Raw genomic sequence first — 22744 nt, forward strand, 5'->3', positions numbered from 1 at the left:
ACCTCTAAGACACCTTTCCAGACCTAGGGTGAATTTTTTTAAAAAAAAGATTTATTTATTTTATGTATATGAGTATAGTGTCACTGTCTTCAGAACACCAGAAGAAGGCATCAAATCCCATTAGAGATGGTTGTGAGTCACCATCTGGTTGCTGGGAATTGAACTCAGGACCTCTGGAAGAGCAGTCAGTGCTCTCAACAGCTGAGCCATCTCTTCCCCCAGCCCCACAGAATGATTCTTATCCTACCTCACTTTGTAGCATCCATTGCTCCTCACCACTTAACACCAGTGGTTAACCCCTCAACACACGTATCAGAAACATTTTCACTCACAAACCAAAATAAGTTTTTTTTTCCATCACCAGAAACGGAGACCACTGGCTTTTACATTTTTTTTTATTTTTTCACTCATCATTTATCTACAAATACACATTATAACTTTTATATACATTGCACATTTACATGGTAGAAAAGTACAAAACTATATATTTAAATGAATTTATATTTAACTTGCCATGTTTGAAAATATAAAATTGCATCAGAAAAAAGTATTATGAAAAGCAAGAAACTTGAACTGATAAAGCTTTGATGGAACTTTTAGTGACATGTTGGTTGAAAAAAAAAAAAGAGAACTAATTGAAAAGGTACAGCCGACTAGCTCAAAGGAAACCCTGAATGACAGGTTGAAAGCGCGACTTTCACCTCTCTTCAGTCTCTGACACCCACATCACTCTATGTCTTTGGATCATAAAAGCACAGCTCTAGAATTTTAATGCTTCTCTCATGCTCTCTCCCAACGTTCACCAGAACAAGGGGACGGAAGCAGACGTTTCCTCCGAGACGCATCTCCTCTGTACCTTGTATCTGAGGCAGAGTTACAGTGCCTTTTGGTCAGTCAAGATTCCTTGTAAACAAAACCCGAGGGATCAGGTATGTACAGGTTAGGCAGCCGAGAACCCAATAAATAAACGTGACAGGAACTGACATGCAAATTTGTTAAAAGGTGGAGAAGAATCTAACAGTGAAATGGGGAGGGAGACAGGTGGGTGTGCATAGTGAGGAATGAACTTACACGGTTTACAAGGGGGCAAAAAAAAAACAAAACAAAACAAAACAGTTCTACTTTACAAGCAAGAGACCTCACAATAAATAACAACTGCTCTTCCTTTCACGAATAAATTTCTTCAAAAACAAGGTGTACAGTCAACCAGACACTTTATGTATAAATTATAAAACATGACACAGTATAAATAAATGTCTACAAAGCCTCAACTATAGGCCTCATCCAGTAGACCACAAAATGACCATCTCTCCATGGCCAGTGAGTAACAATGTGACCTGGGAGAGAGCTTCAGGACAAAGGTCCTTTAATGTATAGTTTTCCCCCCAAATAAATAAGCATACACTTATTTACATTATGAACAATATATTTTTTCTTTTTCTTAATTTTCTTTTCTATCTTTTTTTTCTTGCCTTTTTTTTTTTTCTGCTGTGTTTTGTTTTGCCCACAGGCTCTGTCCACACTGCACACTGCTGGACAGTTTACCACTCTAGAGTGGAAGAGATAGGGAAGCTGTAGTCCTGGTCTTCCTCTTCCTCCTCTTCCTCCGTTTCTTCCGAGATGGCTAGATGGGGGAATACAGGGGGAGCTGTTGTTTAAACACGGATAACAACAGCGCCGAAGCATCTCAGTGTACGCTTTCAAAGCCCTCTGACACAGCCACATTACAGCGTTGCATTTTTACATGACTTGCAGTGTGATGCTTTTTGGGTTTTTTTGTTTTTTGTTTTTTGTTTGTTTTGTTTTGTCTTTTGGGCCTCTGCAGTTATGTAATGCTTACTTAAAAAAAAACAAAAACAAAAAACAAAAAACAAAAAAACAAACCACCATAATCTATGAAGTCAAAATTGCAGAAAGTTCTGAAGAGTCAATGGCTCAGGTTTTACAGGCAGATTCCTGAAATCAGATAAAAAGCGCTCTTGTGTTCTAGGTATAACTGTTTTGGCTCCTTAATTCAGAGTTAGTAGTGGCAACTGCGATAAGCCTAAGCCCAGGTGTGATAGTATAAAGCTGCCTTGGGGAAAAAAAAACAAAACAAAACAAAAACAAAACGACAAAACAAAATGAACTCTTGAAGCAGTTAGTTTAGATTCCGGTGTTAATGAGGCAACAGCAGAGCAAAGCACCAGAAGGGAGGAATGAGCATCAAACAACTGGACAGAGGTTTCCACAGGCAACCCAGTGGCAGGCCACCAGGTAGATCCTAAAAGTCAGGAAACACGGCAGAGCATTTGGCCGAGGAGCAACGAATTGCCGGTGAAATTTAGCAGCTACCTAGCTCGAACAGAACCAGGTTTACACAGCGAGGTCTGCGTGCTTTTTTTTTTTTTTTTTTTTTTTTTTTAAAACTGTCCCTTCCCCAGGGCTTGCCTGGAAATGCCTTAAATTGCAGGAAGGTTAAAAATCACACTTACAGTTGCAAGATCCGGAGTGCTTCACTTCAAGCAGTACGCCGGAGGAGCAGGCAGCTTCCTTCATGGCACACTCGCTGGCGTACGTGGCATTGTCGCTGGCACAGACGGGCTCATCCGACTTACTGTCCGGGCACAGCTCATCGCAGAGAGAGCAGCGACCTCTGCCAACCTTGAAATCCCATAGGCATTTTTTTCCACCACCGCACTGGATGTCTTCACAAGACTTTGCTTCTAGGATACAACACACTTGTGATGAGCAAGCCGCTGCCTCATTTTCCTCTCTTCTATTCCCTACTCACACACATATATGTTAGCACTGATGGGTTAATGACAGTGGCAGTCTCCCCCCCCCACATCCACACACCCACATCTACACACACCCACACATCCTCACACACACACATCCACACACACACATCTACACATCCATACACACCCACACATACACACATACACACATTCACACACATACACGCACACACACATCTACACACACATCCACACACACATATCCACACATACACACACAAACATCTACACACACACATCCACACACCCACATCTACACATCCACACACTTACACATATCCACACATACACACACATCCACACACATCCACACACACACATCCCCACACACACACACCCACACCTACACACACACATCCACACACACACACACATCCACACCTACACACACACATCCACACCTACACACACACATCCACACCTACACACACACATCCACACACACACATCCACACCTACACACACATCCACACACACACATACACACACACACATCTACACATCCACACACTTACACATATCCACACATACACACACATACACACACACACATACACATACACACACATACACACACACATACACACACACATATACACACACACACATCCACACCCCCCCACACACACACACACTGTGCTTTCTGCACCTTATAGAACTGCACTAAAGAAAATGAGAATCTTTGGGTCAGAATCTCACAAGCTCCTCGAGTTAACTATGCATCTGATTATTTTCTACAAGTGGGGTTTTAAGAAAAAAAAATCAAATTCCATCAATTACTGGAATCCGGTAACAGGTTTTAAGAACTGTTAAGTAATTATTTTTCGCCTCCAGCAAGTCTGGCACTTTAAAAAAAATGTGTAAAATTGTGTGAGTTCTAAGTTTTCTAAGATAGAAAATTGTTTTCTGCTTCTTGCTGGCGTGTCAATGCAACTTCTAGAAGACACTGGCTTTTCAGGAGGAATGTTTAATGGATTTATTCATTGGTTAGCCCCCACACTATTAAAACATTTCTTTTAATTCTCCCATTTCTTTTTCTCTCCTCAATCCAGAATACCTACTGATACACTTTCCCTCATAGGCTAATCCAATGGATCTGCCCAGCAAGCAGGTGGCCTTTCTCAGGTGGCAGGCACTGGAGTAAGTCACACCATCGTTCCCGCAAAGGGACTGCTCTGAAGATGAGGGTTCCGGGCAAATCCGATTACAGGTCACACAGTAGGCATTATTGGTCTGATCCACCACACAAGTGGAGCTGCCTGGACAGAAAACATCCCTGCAAGTCTCTGGGGGAGGGAGGGAGGGGGAGAGAGAGAGAGAGAGAGAGAGAGAGAGAGAGAGAGAGAGAGAGAGAGAGAGAGAGAGAGAGAGAGAGATTTTAATAGGCACCTTCTGGTCCTTGGGGAGTAAGCAGCTGATATTATGAAGGAAATCATTAAAAGCAAAATATCCAGATCTTAGCCGTCATCTGGGGAGCCTGGCTGTTTCCCAGAGGATCTGTGACTCCAGGCTGCCTCCATTACCCTTTAGGAGTTAGATAAGTGCCCCTTTATTTGGTACCATTTTAGGTACTATCTATGCCCCCATTGGGTCTTCAGGGGTCTATGAATGTGTGAAGATGTTCAATGGTAGGACCTACTTTTACATTTGCCCTGGTACTGGACTTCCAGTTCCGGCTGCTCTTTACATCTGGCCTTGAGGAGCGCACATTCGTTGCGGTAGGTTTTCCCATCGAGCCCACACACTGGACCCTTCCAGGTGATGTTGGAACAGTCTGGGGCACAGACGCAGCGGGGTTTGTTCTTCTTGTTCATTCGGCACTTTTTCCCGGGGCCACAGTCCACATTCTCACACGTTTCTAGGAGTTGCAAAGAAGGCAGTTGGAGGGTCAGCCAGGGGTGGGGTGGGGTGGACTGGTGGTCTCAAATGTCTTGCGCAATCATGCAACCGAGATGGAGGGCCCCAGACAGTCCCCTGGAAGGGATATGGGGGTTGGGGACTTCAGGCCAAGTCCTGTATCTAAATTCTCTCAAAGACCACACTGGTTGGTCATTACCATTTTTCATTACCATTCTCAGCTAAGAAGCCTGGGACTGACCTCTTTTAACCTTGTTTTGCCTTGGGCGCAAGCCGAGACAGATTCCACCTAACTAACTCCACCCGGGGTAAAAGTAAAACAAAACAAAACAAAACAAAAAACCCTCCCAAAACAAAAAAAAAGCAAAAACCACAAAACAAAACAAAAAAAAAAAAAAATGGAGAGACAAAACTCTGCCAGTCCTAAACCTCAGCCAGACAGTAGGAACGCTGAGGGCAAGACGCCCTCTACTGAGGGCCTGCCGCCTAGGGGAGAGGAGGCCCACCTTTACAAGGGATGCAGTTGGGGGCGCCCCCGTTGAAAATCATCCACTTGAAGAGAGTATTGTCGTTCACATCCTCCTCGGTCCACGAGGTGCTCAGCCGGCCGGTGCTGCAACACTCTTCCTTGCTCAGTTCTGTCTTATACAGGACCTGGCAGCGGCCGTTCTTGGCTTGGCGGAGCCAGCAATTCCCAGCTGTGAAGAGACGGGGATCAGGAGGTGAATGAGTGAGCCAGGGGTAGTGGGAGGGAAGGCTGCTTAGAGCCGGGCAAGGAGGCCTGGTGGGGCTGGGGAGCAAGCGATTGGGGGGGAGGGGAGGAGGAGGGGGAGGGAGGAAGGGAGAAGAGACACACACAGAGAGAGAGAGAGAGAGAGAGAGAGAGAGAGAGAGAGAGAATCTCCAAAGGAGTGAGTGGGGAAAGACCCGACACTGAGGTGGGAGGTGGGCTAGAGCAGCAGCCGCTGCGCCTAGCCATATCAATGTCAGTTACCAGTGACCCAGACACAACACGTGCAGCTTGCATTGACTTTTACTAGACTGTTTACTTTTATTCGTCCATTTCATAACCTGCAGCGACTGGAAGAACAGATTAAAGAACCTGACAAAAACAGGATGCGACGGATGTTTTTACATGTTGGTTTCATGTAGGCGGTAAGAGAATTTTTTGTGACAGGGGTTAAGAAAGTAAGAGAGGGGGGGACGTGGAAAGGAGGGAAGGAGGGAGCGAAGGAGAGGAGGGGGGAGGGAGAATGAATATGAATCTGCAGGAACAGATCAGGCAAAAAGAAATTTGTGAAAAATGAAAGCAAAAAAAAAAAAAATGCAGTCGGGCCCAGCCTGGATCTGCCTTGAGCAGCCTCGAGGCGCAGCCCGCCCGACGGGCCCGTTTTGCAATCCGCCAGCTCGGAGCACGCCCGCAGCCACCACGGTCTTTCGAAATCTCCGAGGGCTGCTTTCCCTGGCGCCCACGTCCGGGCACCCAGGGCAGCGCCCCTATCAGAAAGGCGGGTTGCCCAGCCTAGTGTCGGGCAGACGGCTAGGGCCGGTGCCCGGGAGGGCAGCGTACAACACACAAAACCTTACCGCTCCAACAGGCAACGCAGCAGTGTTAGAGCTGGGTCACACATACCTACCTCATGTCTACCAAGAACCACTTTACAGATAGTTTCTTCCCCTGTCCCTTTTTATGTCTTCGGACTTTGGACAAGCAGACTTCTCATGAATCACCAAAGTGACTCGAGCAATTGGAGCGCAAGCTGCGCGGTTACCATTATTAAAAAAAAATCCCGCCTGGAGACTAATTGTAATAAAATAAATCCATTTTTAATTTTAGATGATAAACTTCAGAAATTTGCTCTTTAATCCAGGTCGGAGTCTAAATAGCCCGTGGGTTGCTTGTTTCACAGAAGTTAACAGGAATGAGGCAAAGTGGAGAAAACTGTAAAGTACTTAAAAACACTTCGGGCTAATAATTTGGTTTGTTCTTTCTTCTTTTTCGCGGGGCTTGGGGGAGAGGGGTAGAAGGAGCATCTGCTAAGCGTAAAACTACCTCCCTCTAAAAATTTCAGTACCCACATTTCCAAGTTTGGGCAAAGTTTCTGAAACCACGTCCCCCAAGCCACCCAAGAAAATTCGGTATCTCCCATCCCCCACTCCGTCATTAAAAAAAAAAAAAGTCACCAAAAGATATGGAAGGAAGATGGGTAGACTGCTTAGTAGGTCGACTGCACTCTCCAAGCTATGGATGCTCGCTCTTCTCCCGAGCCAGCCAGGGGAGATAACATCTGAAGTCATTAGGACCAGAACTTGGAGCATCTACCCCTAACTACTGAGGCTCCAGTTCCCCCACTCGAGCCCTCTCTTTTTTGAGGATAACCTGGCTCTAAACTCCTCTCTCTATCCCAAAGTGTCACCGCCTTCAGTCTTTTCCTCCCGTTCCTTTCTCCAGGAGTAGCCGGGTGGTTCCAACATCTTCCTAGAGCCGCGTCGGTCCCAACCGACCAAGTGGAGACGACAGAAAAGTAGAACCCCTGCCCGAGCCGAACCTCTGGGCGCATCCCCTCCACTCACCCTGGGCGCTGCGGTCTTCCATGAATTGGCAGAGTAGCAGCAGCAGGAGGCAGAGCCCGCCGGGCTGGTGCCTGGCGCAGACCATCCTGGGGCAGGCGCGGGGCGAGGAGCGCGGCGGCGGGTGGCTTGGGCGAGCGGCGCGCGTCGCAGAGGCGAGCGGCGGAGGGCGCAGCGATCCCGGCGCAGCCCCGCGCTCGCCACCGGCCGCCCGCGCGATTCAATGGACGTCAGAAGCCGGGCGCAGCCGCGCTTTAAATCTAGACGGGGGTCTCCGAGGTTTGCGGTGGGCGGTCTCCCAGTGTGTGGGGCTGTGGGAGGGCGGCGGCGACCGAGGGTGTGCCGGCTCTTTGGGGGTGGGGAGCTTTTAAAAGTTCAGTGTGAATCAGGTGACATTTCCCACCTTCTGGAAACCCTTCCCAATTATCTGTCGGAGGTGCCCGAAATCAAAGCGGCAGGAGGGGAATCGCCGAGTTCTTATTTGCGTAGGAGCGGGAGGGGAGGGGGAAGGAGGCAGGGGCGGGGGCTGGGGGGCGACGCGTCGGGGGTGGGGAGGAACATCCACTTCAGTCCTGCACGCCGCCGCTCGGAGCCGGCGCGCCCGGGGTGGCGTGCAAGTGTGTGTGTGTGTGTGTGTGTGTGTGTGTGTGTGTGTGTGTGTGTGTGTGCATGCGTGTGCGTGTGTGTGCGCGTGTAAGTGAAGGCTCTGGAGGAGGCGGCCGGTGGAGCGCGGGGACCCCTGGAGTTGGTCCCCAGCACCTCTGCTCCAGCGCTCGGGAGAGACTTGTGCAACACACCGCAGGATCCCGGAGCTGCTGAAATGCCCCGGGGAGCAGTTTCAGGATCCTTCCCGCAGAGCCTTGGCGCGGGGTCCCGGAGACGTTTTATGTCCCGAGGTCTCATGCGTGTGTCTTACTTTGCGGCCACCCTGCCCGCTTCCCCGCCTCCCACTCCCCCACAGCCTGCAGTAGGTTGCTAAGAACCACGACCCCCGGGCACCTTCCACCGGGCCGAGCGCTGCGGAGACGCGGCCCTCGGTCTCCACAAGTCAGAGGCAAACAAAAATGTTTAACACCTCGGAGCCGGCCGCCCCCGGCAGTCTCGCCCTCTCCCTTTCTTTTCTCCCCTTTCACTTCGTCGCGTCTGGAGTCGCAGCCCCGAGCGGGGGCGCCGACGTAGGCGGTCTGCCCCCCTCCTCCCCCGCTCCGAGACGCCCCAGTTTCTGTCCTGAGCCTGCCTCTCTCTCTCTCTCTCTCTCTCTCTCTCTCTCTCTCTCTCTCTCTCTCTCTCTCTCTCTCTCTCTCTCTCATATTAAAAAAAATTGCACCATGATAATGAACTTCTGCAGCCTCAGTTTATTGAGTGCAACGCCTGGCATTCTTCGCCGAAAGTTGGCGGGTCTTCTCATTTATAACATTTTCTGGCACGGCTGAATGAAACTGAGGAGGCGATATTTCCTTTTATATAAAACGATTACTTCACGGAAAATGCTATATTGTTTATTTCAAAGCTGCCTTTTAAATTTCTATTCTTTTCGCTTCTGAAGCCCGAACGACAACAAACAGCGAACTATGCAGACAAAATTCTTGGACATTCCCAGGTCATTGGGATTTGCTCTACGGATTTCAAATTCGCCCTTCTTCCCTACCCCCGCCTTAGCCCCCCCCCCCGTCCTCCTCTCATCCTCCCACCCCCATCTTCCATCAACCTCCTCCTACCCCCTCCACAACTGCAAATAACTCAGTGATAACAGATTTTTTTCCACCAACTGCAGGAGATAGTGCTAATCTTTTAATAAAAGGTCCCATTACAATGGGATCTGTCTGGACAGACTATAATAGATCCCGAAATACAGCCGTGCTAATATTAGAAGACAGTTGTTTGGGTGCCTCTCAGACGGGCCCAAGCCCCCCTTTGAAAGTGGGCATGAATCACAAAGCCCCGCGGCCGCCGCACCTGCACCGCGCGCATTCGGTGCAGCAGGCTGGTAAAAACGGGTGACCTCGCCGCCGCTTTTCGCTTTATAATTACAGTCATGAGGACCGGAGCGGCGGGGAGGGGAGCGGGTGACCCGGGAGAGCCGGCTTTTTGCTCACTTTAGACGGCTCTGGGGCTCCACATCCTTCTTAATCTTTCCAGATTCATTTTGTCTGTTTCTGTCTGTCTGTTTGTCTGTCTCCTTCCTCTTCAGGCTTTTTCCTCCCTCCTCCCTCCTCCCACTCCCCTCAACTCTCTTTCCCAGCCCTTCCCGGCTTCGGTCTCCCCTCCCTCTCCCCGGACTCTGCCCATATTCTCCCTCCCCTTTCCTCGCTTCCTTTTCTCTTCCCTCCAACGCATTAATGTGGAGTTGTTTAGTGCCCTCTAATGGTAGGCGACATTAACAATTAATAGCAAACTGTCCCCCTTGCAGGAGCCGCCACTTAACTGCAGAATTTCAAAGTTGAACTATTTCTTCTTTACTCGGAGATACTGTGATACACTACAGGGAAAGTTTGTTTATTCCCCTTCATTGTCCCCACCCCTATTCCAGGGGGAAATTTTACTTAAAGGAGAGCTAACAATTACTGTTACTTGACCCCTCCCCACCTCATATGTTTTTTTCCCCTGCTAGCAAAACACCTAGCTTCTGTTTTAGCTAGATTTTCCTATTTCAAACTGCTTATCTGGAGTTGGAAAATAAGCATTTTTAAGTGCACATAAGACCTTAGGTGGTAGATGACGGAATCCCGTGGCTACCAATGCCATCAGAATGTCTTTAGTATCGAAACATAATTGCAGAAATTTATATTTCTTTCCATTTTAAAGACATCTTTTGGTTTCAAGCCATCAGGTAGCCTTTGAATGTTGAGGGGATTTTCTTAAACTTTTCAAAACCATATAAGATGCTCAAATTACATTTGTGCCCACTTGTAGATGAGATCATTTTATAAATAAAGGTTATTTATTCTTTTAAATTATGTATGTATGTGTGAGTGGAGGTTTCCAAGAAGTCCAGAAGATGGACCATGGGATGGGTTCTGGGAACTGAACTCAGGTCCTCTCTAAGAGCAGTATGTGTTCTGAACCTTATAACCCCTTAGGCCTGGTCAGCACCACATCCCCTCTGAGGTCAGTTTGCCTAGACTAGCATTGGACTGTTGTGTAATAGTGAGGATTGAAACACTCTCTCCTACAGGACAGTCCTTATGCAGGAAGGCAAATAATTTAATATAGCTTCAGGAAGTCCCTGAAACTGACCATATTCACTAGGCTCTAAAGGAAGATGAGCTACAAAGCAGACTTCGAAGAAGACTCTGAGACAAGCCCCGCTGCCTAGAAGAAGCAGAAACCAGCCAAGCTGCCTGGAAAGAGGTTTAGACCAGAATCACTTTGAAAGGACACTCTGGAATCTGTTGTGATGACTGCGGGTTGTGAAGTGAACTGTCTGTCACCCATGCTGGGGTGAAGCAGGCTTTGAGTCATTTTTGCTCCTGTAAGTAACACCAATAAAACTCATTGGTTCACCAGGTTGGATGTTGGTGAGATCTGCATTTTGTTCCGTCATGGCATTTTTATCTCGATTGAGTAGATGTGTGAGTTGCATCTCTCTGTGGAAACTTTTATCACAAAATAAGTACTACTTTTAATATCTTCACATTCTCAGCACTTTATGGAAATATTGTTTAAAGGACTACAATTCCCCCTTTAAAAGTAACATTAAACAGTAGAAATACTGAGATACCTTGCATGAGCTTATTAGATTTAAATACTCATTTCCGTAAGCACACATAATTCAGTATAAAAAGATCATACTAGTGGTTTTTCAGGCTAAATGGAAACTAGAAAACAATTAATTTGAGTTAAAAGCATATTTATCCAAATAAAAAGTATTTGGTTGACCCACACAAATTAAATGCCACGTGCGTATCTCTGTGTGTGTACTATCAAAATTATGTAAATTAATTTAATCCAAGATGTACCCAGACAATTCCAAAATGACTGGGGGAAAAAAGTAACTGTTCTTTGTTTGCCTTTTGAGACAGGGCCTTCTGTAGCCTGAGTTGGCCTCCAGTTTGCTATTTAGCTGAGGATGACTTTGAACTCTTGCCTCTACTTTCTAAGCTCTGGGATGACAGGCGTGCACCACCCCGTCTGGCCATTCATTTCTGTCTTTCTTTTTTGCCGTATCAAATACTCAGAGCGCCCACTTTACTAACTGCATTGATGAGTCATTTTGGCATCATGTAATCGTCTGGTTAGGTCAACACTGATAAAGTGGAAAGCACCATCATTCCATAGGCTTCCTCTGTGGCCGGAAGACCCAACACAAGATGACTTCTAGTTCCAGAGAGGGTGGCCGTGTAGGTCAGGGCTGAGGTCACTGGCAAACACAGTGTGGAAAACACAAGTTCCCGTTGCTTTTGGCCTTGTGAATAAGCAGCTTTGGTGTTTGCTTAGTGGTACAAACCCATCCTGTTTTTCAGCTGCACCTTGGATAGTATTGATCTGTTTGGGAGAATGTCTGCTCCGAGTTTGCTCAGATCGGTCACCAGGACTCTTGTCACCCTGGGTGACTTTCTGGTCACATCTGAGGAAGCCAGTCCTATGTCAATGCCTGCTCCACACTGGTTCCCCGTGAGCATCCCCAGGAGATCCATCCAGTTTGTATGGTGTCATACGGTACCACACACCTGTTCAGTGACATCACAGCAAGACAGCTGCAGCGTCTTTCACTGTTTTGCCTTTCATAATGTTGAATATTGGCTTGGTTGATATCTAAATGTCAAAGGCACATTTTAAAATAAAAAAAGAGAAGAAGAAGAAAATGCCATTTTTCATTTTTGCTGTATGCCTTCAAGTTTGACTGATTTTTTTTTTCCTTTCTGCTTTGCCAAAAAGTAAATGTAAATTATGAGAAACACAATAGAACCACTTTGTAACCGAATTTCTGGGCAACACACAAAAAAGACTACTGTTCTCTGATTTTTTTCCAGCTTCGAAAGCTATCTTTCTTCTGAAGTTTATAAATTTAAAGTATTAGCCTTTTACAAACGATTTAAGCCAGCTTCTACGACAGCTATTAAACTCATACTAGAACGACCAGGTTTAACGTCAGTCCCTAAAACAAACCATAGACACAGAGGGAAATGAGATTGAGTGCACCATGTGGAAGCCATAACCTGGCGGATTTCCGAAAGACAAACTTGTCAGGAATCAGATTTTGTCCTTCTAAATAAAAAGACAGTTGGGGCATGGGTAGTTTTTGAAATGGTGCACTTTCATAGGCTGGGATGAACATTTGAGGGGGTGGGGTAGAGCAGTAGTTCTGTGTTGGCTGAGTTGCTGTGACCCTAAAATGCAAAGAAGTGTGGTCCAGTGTTCCTACAGGATATGAAAACCACTAAGGTTTGGAAAACAATATTCTATAATACGCCTTTAAATCAAGCATTAAGGTAATGGTTATTTGACTGTTTTATATAGCGTGTCAAACAGACCCAGTCCACTCTTTCTTCTAAGGAGTACAGTTTTTCTGTGTGACTCTGTGTGTGTGTGTGTGTGTGTGTGTGTGTGTGTGTGTGTGTGTGTGTGTGTGTGTGTGTGTGTATGTGGCTTTGTTTCCCTCTTCGCTTTAGAACTACTTTGAGTTTTCAGAAGTCAGCTAAGATTTGGGACACAAATGCTCGCAAACTAGTCACGCTCAGCATATTCAACTCAGCATAGTTAAGACATTAAAGTAAACCATTTGAATTCTGCACCAGGATAAAAATATTATGTGGGGTTAATGGAAAGTTCTACATGTTTCAGGCAACTTGGATAAGATAAAGGGCTCAGATACTTGAGTGCGACTGAAAAAGCCAGTGTGTGAGTTTCAGGATTTTCTGTCCCAATCCCATTTATGCAGTCTACGCCATAGAAAGCAGGAAGGGAAAAAACCCAGTATTTGTCACATTGGTTTCCCATACTAGGTTCAAACAATGCATTGATCCTGGATTATTCATTGGCTAAGAGTGAGTTGGTGTAATATAGTTATATTACTATAGTTTGGTTTCTGATACCTCGTTTTGTCTTTCCATTAAGCAGTAAGCAGTGGATCGAGTACTGACGTAATTAGCTCTTTTCTAAGGGCATCCTGTTGAATATTGGAGGTAGTAGTTGGTGCAATTGTTGTTTGGTCATCTGTGGTGTTGTCATTGTCATTAAGGAAAAAAAAACCCTCCTGACATGAGTCTTATCTTTGTTGTGATCTAGACTTCATTCAGGAAGGACATATTGTTTAGGATAAAGTCAGAGTTCAGTTTGCAGGCACTTAGACTAACTCCGGACATCCACTGCATTACGTTGATAACTTTTGCACGGCCGTTGCTATGGTTTAATGTAACATAGTTAGGAACTTAATTCCAAAAGTAATGGGAGGTAAGGCATCTGGGAGGTGTGGCTATGATGACTAAGCTCTTATGAGCGGGATTACTGCTCTCATCAAGGGGCTTAAGGGAAGGACTCTGTCCCTTTTACCTTGTGAAGCTGCAGCAACAAGGCCTTAGGAGACACCAGATCTGCCGATGCCTTGAGATTAGGACAAAGCAAAACAAAACAGAACTTCAAAACAGTGACCCATACATTGCTCTTGCATATAAATGACCCGATATAAGGTGTGTTGTCATAGTAGCAGAATGACACAGGACAGTCGTCTTTCCATGTAGGGAACATTTGTTTTGCCTTGCTTTTGCATCTTGTGAGAAAAAAAAATCACATGGCCTCATCACTGAGCTCTATATCTGGTCTGTGATCTGGTTTATTGATCTATGTATTGATCCCAAGCCGGTGCCAAACTGTTGTTATTACCAGCTCTAGCAGAGGCAATGAAGTCAGAGAGTATAAGTCTACTGTTTCGTCCTCTCTTTTCAACATTGCATTAGGTCATGCAGTTGTTTTTATGTATAACTTACAGACTCTGCTTGCTTATATTTCTACAAGATCTTGATGGAGCTACGGTTGTGATAGGGTGATAGTGGGGAGTTAGCATTTTAGCATTAAGAAACCTTTGAAAACTATGAACATAGTATATCTTTTCATTCACGTAAAAAACAGCAAAAAGAAATTTAATATTTCTCTCAACTATCCTTTAGGGGATCCACATTGAGTTTTGTCAATGAAGAGCTTATGTTGAAATAGGTGTGTGTGTGTGTGTGTGTGTGTGTGTGAGAGAGAGAGAGAGAGAGAGAGAGAGAGAGAGAGAGAGAGAGAGAGAGAGAAGTATTTACTTCTGTATTTCAGAGAAGCAGCACAAGGCACAAGTTATGGACATTTCCTTGTGCAGGCTGACACTTGTCTTCATCCTTCCAAAGGCTGATCATCTATGGCTCTCAAAAAGAGTGTACTAAGCACACACTTTCCAGGAGAGCCATGCTAACTCATCAAAGTCTGTTACATGTTCTCACTGGTGTTTCCTTTAGACCCTAGTCAGTCTTTTCAAGGAAGAAAAAACCATCCACCACGGAATTTACACCCAGAGAATGTTGGGAAATATCCCTTCTTGGCTAGTGGTTTGCTGAATATTTTTCTATCATTTTTATGTAAGTAGATTCCTATTCGAAACAATCCATCATTACATTTCGGAGAGACGGAAGCATGCGGCTTCCATTCTGCCAGCACTTGGGTGGCAGTTACTGTCTGCCTTCACTCTCTCTCGGTGAGTTATGGCATCTTCTCCATTGTGGTTGCTGCCTGATTCATTGACCCTCCCTGGCCTTCCCCTTGTATTTCATTTTCCATCCATCAAAGGGTAACAATGACTGCAATATACCTTGTGCCTTTTGGAGCATGTATTGGTTTATTTATTTTTTTCATGTAAATGTCACATTCAAAAGTAAACAATACTTTGTGTTGTTTATTCAACAGTACTATTAAATATTTAACAATGGGTTGAGGTCAAACGGTGACACAACATGTGGAAATACAGGACTGATGATGCATTAAGTGTTGAAATAAATTATTTCAACACATGGTGAGCCTTGCTAGTTTTTGAACTAGAATGGGACTATATATACTGATAGGTGTATACAGAAAACTGGTAGGCAAGTTAGTTAGACGCAGTACTGGTTAGTGGAGGCTTAGTTTCATAGCCAGTGTGTAGCAACCTAAAAGAGCATATAGTAGAGGAATATCTCTTTGGTTCTCCAATACATTAGTTAAATAATGTACTGGTCTCAGTGCGATTTTCTTGCAAACAGGGTATGAAAATCAACAGGAAGCATGTGCTAATGGCTCACATGTGGGACAGATGGAAACATAGCGTAGAAGAACCATTTAGTTGAGATCATTTTGGCCTCAAGACTTCTAATCTTTGCTTTAACAGAAAACATTGTTTTGGCCAGCCAGATGACACAACCGTCACACTGTCAACATTTCCATTTTTGCCAAGGCACCAGATTTCCCGAAGAAACTGTTAGGCAGTGATTCTTAACTTTTTTTTTTTTTTTAATGTTTGTGGTCCCTTTGAACAGCTTTGCAATATATGGACCATCTTCCCAGAATAGCACAGAGAATAGAACACTCACACTCGCAAACAAAATTTGCATTTGTTCGCAAGGAGTTATAGACACAGGGATCTATGCATGGGTATTGTATGGTTTCAGGGATCCTGGATTAAGACCCAGATCTTTGAAGGCGTGAGCTCCTAACACAGGCTGTTCACTGTGCCAGTACACTTTGTCAACTTGCCTTCCAAGAACCCTTCAGATTTTAGAAGTTAGAGCGTTCTTTCTATTGTCTAACTTCATATATTTTGTAGTCTTACAAAGTTGGTGATTGCTACCATCATGGCTTGAGTGGGATCTTGAGTAACTCTCTACCTGCTTCCTATTTCCTGTCCATACACCAGTCAATTATTTTGATCTTTAATAATTGTCTCACATTGAGTACACACTGTATGCCAGAAGCATTAACTTTGCATACCATCGCTATTTCCCTGAACTGTATCTTGTAGTACATACACATATATATTATCATCAACATTTTTGGGGTCGTCCCAGAAAATATAACAAAGCTGAGGTAATTTTAGGAAACACTCCAGTTTTCATTATCTTTATTTATTGTGAGTGTGCATGTGTGTGGAGATCTGAGGATAACTTGAAGGAGTCGGTTTCTCTCTTTACCACATCCATCCCAAGAACTGAACTCAAGTTTAATGTTAAGCTTGGTAGGAAGTGGTCTAAGCCTTACCCCAGCTTTTTAATAAATTAAATAATCAATTAACCTCCTATATATCTAACAATCTGATCATATTCAGAATCCTTTTTTTTTTTTGGTTTTGTTTGTTTGTTTTTGGAACTCTCTCCGTAGAGCAGGATGACCTTTAACTCACAGAGATTTTCCTGCCTCTGCTTACTGAGTGCTGGCATTAAAGACGTGTTCTACCACCAGGCAGCCTCCCTACCCCCATTTTTTTTTAAAAAAAGCATTTTTAATTTGGTTTGCCAAGGTGAAATTAGCAGGTCTGCGATTACTGCTCTGTGCTAAATAAAGTAAGATTTTTTTGAAAGAATTTTTATTTATTTTATGTATATGAGTACACTGTAGCTGTCTACAGACACACCAGAAGAGGGTATCAGATCCCATTACAGATGGTTGTGAGCCACCATGTGGTTGCTGGGAATTGAACTCAGGACCTCTGGAAGAGCAGTCAGTGCTCTTAACCCCTGAGCCATCTCTCCAGTCCAAGTAAGATATTTTTAATGTCCTATTTTTTTCTGCTGTCTTTGCAGTTGGTGCGCATTATGAGGAAGAAGAAAGAAGAAAAAAAATCCATTTGAACCCTTTATAGAGATTTTAGTATGTAAGAGAGGACAGGCAATGAACACTACTATAAAGAGCCGGGAGGGGTCTTCTTTAGGTAGCGTTTAGCAGTCCTGTGTGCAGGGAAGGTGGGGCTGTCAGCTCTGAGACCTGCCTGAAGGTGGTGCTTTAGAAGCAGACTCGTCAAGCCTAGGAGGTAAGAAAGGACTCGTCCAAACCCAAACACGAAAGCACCAGGTTTGAGAAACACAGAAATTGAGGTAAATGAAGAAGCTGGTGGTTGCCATTCTGTGAGCCCTTGCAAACACGATGGATGCTTCGGGTTTTCCAGAGGAGATCCTAGGAGGTGAGAATAGCGAAGCCCCTTTGCGTTTTGAAATGGTTTCCTCCCAGCTCTGTGGAGAGGGGTACTGATATCGGAGAGGCGCTGACCCTGAGGACAGGGCTGCTTTCAAGAGTCAGAGACTAGGCAGGACTGACAGGAAACAAGGCTGGTCCTTGTGTTTCCAGTGTGATGGGGTGAGTGGGTGGCAGCACCGCTTCACAATATAAGCAATAATGGAAAAGGGGGCAGTTTCTGTTTAGGACTTGGATTTAAGGAGCTCTCGGAAGGCAAACATTTCTTAATGTCCTAAATTGCCAAGGTCATCTTTACAGATGAGTCCGGTAAGTACCAAAGGTTAGTTCTCCTTTATGACTTTGGAGACAGCCGGGTGCAGACACAACCATTTACCACCAAAGCCACAAAGCAGTTTCATATGAGTTACCCAACAAATGAAGGTGGATGTTTCATAAACTAACATTTAGGAAGATGCTTTCTTCCTTTGTATTTTGGAAGCATTAGCTTTAAGGAAGAGTCTCAGCTCAAGATTCACCACTTACCTATTAACAGGATGAAAGGGGGTTAGACACTCTCAGGTTGTAGGACTGTTCGGAGCCTTTTATCTTACGCAGATTAATCTCAGTCTCTGGAAGACCACCCAAAATCCAATACCTGGAGTGGGATTAAAGACAGTGGAGATGGGAAAGAAATCCCCACCTGCTCTGACATACATTTACACACTGAACAATATCATTGTGTGTGAGACTCATTGAAAAGGACTGAATGAGGATTGGTATGAGAGCTGTTGGAGGAGTGGTTAATGCGTAACTGTTGGATGATAAAACGTTTCCTGGGAAACACACACACACACACACACACACACACACACACACACACATGCTCACCCCAGATGGGGAACTCAAAAGAGCAAATTAAAGATATCATCAAAGTACAACTTGATGAACCAATGAGTTTCATTGGGAATAGGGGTGAAGGGTTAGAGAGAAATGACTCAAAGATAGCTGCACCACCAAAGCTCATCCCAGCATGGGTGACAGCTCACAAAGTCACCTATTGGAGAGTGTCCTTTCCAGGTGCCACAGTTGGCTCAAACATCCGCCAGGAAGCTCAGCTTATTTCTGCTTCCTCCACGTAGCTGGTCTGGTCTCAGAGGCTCCTTGGCTATGTTTCTCCTCTGGGAGTCTTCACTGCAGCTCATCTTCCTAAGGTCTAAGAGGGACTCTCAGCCTTTATTGCTTACTCTGGCAGGGAGGGAGGGGCCTGTTGAGCCTGGTAAGTTTCAGGGACTTGTTGAAGCTACTTTGAGTTGTCTACCTTCCTGGAACAATGTAAAATGGCTTTAGGGCTGGCCAGATGACTCATCAGGGAAAGGTGCTTGCTATTGGCCTTGATGACTTGAGTTCAATCTCTGGGAACCATGCAGTGCACATCCTCTTGTACATGCATACACATACACTCGTACACATACAATAAGTGTGAGAGATTTTAAAGGGAAGCTCTCTGACTTGTTACATACTCTGTAATTATCCAGAGCTTCCTGCAGGATGGAGTACCTCAATCTCAGAGGAAGTGTCGGCACAAAAGCCATTTATATAGACATTTATACAGTCCCAAAATAATTACATGTCTTGTTTCAAGAGGAAACTTATAAAGGCATTATAGAGGGAGCAGGCCGTTGTATCTATCAGTCAGCTCTAAGTCCTGATAGGATCGAGTGACGAGAAGTGATTTCACTCATGATAAACTCTAGACAAAAATGTGTGAGTTGTTAAATCAAGATGTTAAATCTAACTTTCCATTTATAGGATAGTCAGGAGACAGAAGACGAGTACCACAGGGAAGCAGTCCAAACTAGCAGAAGGCTCACCTGACATAATCAAGTCTGTAGGCTTATATTTTTCAAAACCTACTTTAGTAAGTGTACTTAAGTGCTTTAACCTCCCTTCTAGCCCACCACCCACCAAAGGTAGTGGAAAGGAAAGGTTAATAGAGCAAATGAGGATGTGAACTTGTTTGGAAATAGTTTTTTTGCGGGGGAGGAGAGGGGAGCAAATCCAATCTAGGTTGTCAGGATATCAGCAGTTCAGTTCATACAAAGCAGCAGCAGCAGCAGCAGCAGCAGCAGCAGCAGCAGCAGCAGCAGCAGCAGCAGCAGCAGCAGCAGCTCAATCCAGTCATGAGTGAGCCATGGCATCCTGACCCAGAAGAAACCACAAGGCTTTGCCAATCAGTCCGAGTCTTCAGAAGTTCTTTGGTTTGTTTGTTTCTTTCTATGAAGTCAATGGAGAAGGCAAGGTGAACCAATGCCACAGCATTGTCAGCGAAGACCAGTGTCAGCAAAGTCTGAGGAAGACCAGCACAGAGTGACAAGGTGAAAGGATGCCATGCAGCACCATCCACTGTCTCTTGAGTTATATTTATACCCTTCCCAAACATCGCCTGCTCTCTTAAGAGACGGCCCTAGCAAAACATCACATGCCCTCCTTCCAGGCAGCTTTCAGAAAACCACATGTTTCCTCTCAGCAAAACATCCCCCCACATGTCTGCTTCAGCAAAGGTATCCTCTCATAAGACAGCTTCCAAAAAAAAAAAAAAAAATCTCAGGACACCACACAACTGAGTCTCCATTTCAGGAGCCAATGGATAAATGCTTCCACTTTCTTGCTTTCTTTCTTCTTCTTTTTCCTTTCCTTTCCTTTTTTTTCATTTTTATTAACTTTGGTATTTCTTATTTACATTTCGATTGTTATTCCCTTTCCCAGTTTCCGGGCCAACATCCCCCTAGCCCCTCCCGCTCCCCTTCCTTATGGGTGTTCCCCTCCACATCCTCCCCCCATTGCCGCCCTCCCCCCAACAATCACATTCACTGGGGGTTCAATCTTGGCAGGACCAAGGGCTTCCCCTTCCACTGGTGCCCCTACTAGGCTATTCATTGCTACCTATGAGGTTGGAGTCCAGGGTCAGTCCATGTATAGTCTTTAGGTAGTGGCTTAGTCCCTGGAAGCTCTGGTTGCTTGGCATTGTTGTACATGTGGGGTCTCGAGCCCCTTCAAGCTCTTCCAGTTCTTTCTCTGATTCCTTCAACGGGGGTCCTATTCTCAGTTCAGTGGTTTGCTGCTGGCATTCGCCTCTGTATTTGCTGTATTCTGGCTGTGTCTCTCAGGAGCGATCTACATCCGGCTCCTGTCGGCCTGCACTTCCTTGCTTCATCCATCTTATCAATTTGACCTTGCTCTGTCCAGCTGAGCATCCAGTCACAGGGAAGGAGGCTATTTCAATAGCATGTTAGAGAGTCTCCGTTTTCCTTCTTTGTTCTGTATCCACACTACAGGTCCATGATTTAGATGCTCCAAGAAGGTGTTTAAGATTCACTTATGTCTCCTTGTAGGTTTTGTTTTCTGGGCAAGGGAGTGAATAGTAAATAGGTAAGTTGGATCTAGTGGGGGTAGAAAAGAATTCTGAAGCTACAGTCAGCTAGGCATATTTTGTTGCGGATGTGTTTCATGAAGCCTTGTTTGTCTTCATTAGACGGAGGGATGAGCGCGATAGAGTGGAAGAGAGGAAGTGATTACATACAGAAGGAAGTTTAGGTGGATCACTTTTGTGAGCCTTGGACAGTCCTCAAGGGTAGCTTCATCTCAGCTTTCTCTAATCTTGTTAATCACAGAGTCTGATTGCTTTCTGGTACATGTTGTCCTGGGTAAGCATGGGATAAGCCTTTCCACCGAGAAGCCCCAGTCTTCTTTAAAATTGAAGAATGACGTCAGGGTTGAAACTTGGTGTGAAGGGTGCTCCTTGGAGTAACAAAGCACGGCATACACCACAGTTTGTATGTGGAGGCCAGAGGACGACCTCCTTTTACCTTATGTATTCCAGGGACTGAATTCAGTTCATCTGACTTGACAGTAAATGGCTTTATCCACTGGACCGTTTTACCATCCTTCTTTATTTATCGTTATTTTTTTACTGCTGAACAATAAATATGCCATTCTATGCATTTACAATATTATTGATGGACACGGGTTATTTCTACTTTTTTTTAGCTATTATGAATAATGCTACCCTAAACATTTAATTACATGTCTTTGTATCATTTTTTTCCCTCTTAGATTTGTACACAGGAATAGAATACAAATCATTTGGGAATTTTATGTGGAACATTTTGAGGAATCATTAAAACAATTTTGGAACAGTATTTTGGAAACTACTGTTTTCCACACTGACAATGTACACACTGGCAATGTAGGAGTGTTCCAATTTCTCTAACACTTGTTAGTAATACATTATAGACACCTTATTGTTATGTATATATTATATACACCTTATTGTTATGTGTATATTATATACACCTTTTTAGGTGTAGTTGTCTTAATATGTGTGAAATGATAGCTTATTGTAGGCTTTTTTTCTTATGTTTTCATTTTTGCAAGTTACTTCATTCACACGTAGGGATTTTTATACCGAGGAAATCAGTGTCATAGACCTGTATGTATGTATGTTTCTGACTAAAGAAACCCAAATATTCAACAGTAGATTTTGATACTTCTAGACACAGAAGAGGGAGGTGGCTTACAAACTCTTCAACACAACATAAGAAGCATAAAAAGTACATTTTGGAAGGACAGATACTTCACAGGTAGAGTGAGATCAGTATGACAGGCATACCTCATCAACACGGAAAGACCCATGTCCTGCCACCAAAGGGTGACATGGTGTAGAGTGTGGGAAAACTTATCCTTAGCTGATGGACCACTGGCTTTGCCATTAACACGCAATCCTCCATTCCCAGGGCTCCCTTATTTGTGGTTGGGAGTTACATTTTCTCAACTCAGTTTTGACTCTGTATCATTCAAATTTAATTACACAAACAATATTTAACTTAAATTTTAGTTCTACTGTTCTTATAGTACCAGAAGAATACCGATATGTCACACCATCGACAGATGACTTACTTTCTTTTTCGTATGGTGTAAAAGCAAATGGTGGCAAAACCTGACTGTTTATGTTAGGTGATGTTTAACAACCTTCAACTTGCATTTTCTCTTAAAATGCCATCTTTAGAATTTAGCTTTCTTTGTAAAGAGAAAGGCCTTTCTCATGAGGCTGGGGGCATGTAGAAAAGAAAAGAAATAATAAACTAAAGGAAAAGCACAGGACAAAGGTAAACAGTATGTCTCGGCCTAGTGTTAGGCCAAATGTAAAAACAAAACAAAACAAAATCCACCTTTCCTTTTGAGCGTGAGAATAATTCATCACTGCAGAGCATTTGAGAATACGATATGTAAAGAAGCCAACTGAGACCATATGGTCCTTACCACACATTAATGGTTAATGCTTTGGTACATGCCCATAGAGTTTTCTCCATATGCACTTACAGTGGCTCAGGCGATCAGCAATACCAGTCCAAGATGGCAGG

General features: G+C 44.5%; 1 protein-coding gene across 4 annotated transcripts; it reads right to left on the bottom strand.

Annotated features, from left to right (window-relative positions):
* Nucleotides 1-377: 377 nt before the first annotated feature.
* Nucleotides 378-7664, bottom strand: Fst (follistatin). Of its 4 annotated transcripts, none has more exons than XM_087616007.1 (6): nt 7215-7664; nt 5147-5338; nt 4423-4641; nt 3845-4069; nt 2475-2702; nt 378-1624 (listed from the first exon to the last, which is right to left on the bottom strand). In XM_087616007.1, the coding sequence occupies exons 1-6, from the start codon at nt 7297-7299 to the stop codon at nt 1542-1544; spliced, it is 1032 nt and encodes a 343-aa protein (XP_087472133.1). In that variant the 5' UTR covers nt 7300-7664; the 3' UTR covers nt 378-1541.
* Nucleotides 7665-22744: the final 15080 nt, after the last annotated feature.

This window comes from Rattus norvegicus, chromosome 2 (genome assembly GCF_021556685.1).
Source record: "Rattus norvegicus strain SHRSP/BbbUtx chromosome 2, alternate assembly SHRSP_T2T, whole genome shotgun sequence".
In the NCBI taxonomy this organism is placed as follows: domain Eukaryota; kingdom Metazoa; phylum Chordata; class Mammalia; order Rodentia; family Muridae; genus Rattus; species Rattus norvegicus.

Coding starts and splice junctions, on each gene's coding strand:
- Fst (XM_087616007.1), bottom strand. CDS start 7,299: ATGGTCTGCGCCAGGCACCAGCCCGGCGGGCTCTGCCTCCTGCTGCTG. Junction 5,339..7,214: donor GGAAGACCGCAGCGCCCAGG/GTGAGTGGAGGG, acceptor GTCTCTTCACAG/CTGGGAATTGCTGGCTCCGC. Junction 2,703..3,844: donor CTATGAGGGAAAGTGTATCA/GTAGGTATTCTG, acceptor GTATCCTAGAAG/CAAAGTCTTGTGAAGACATC.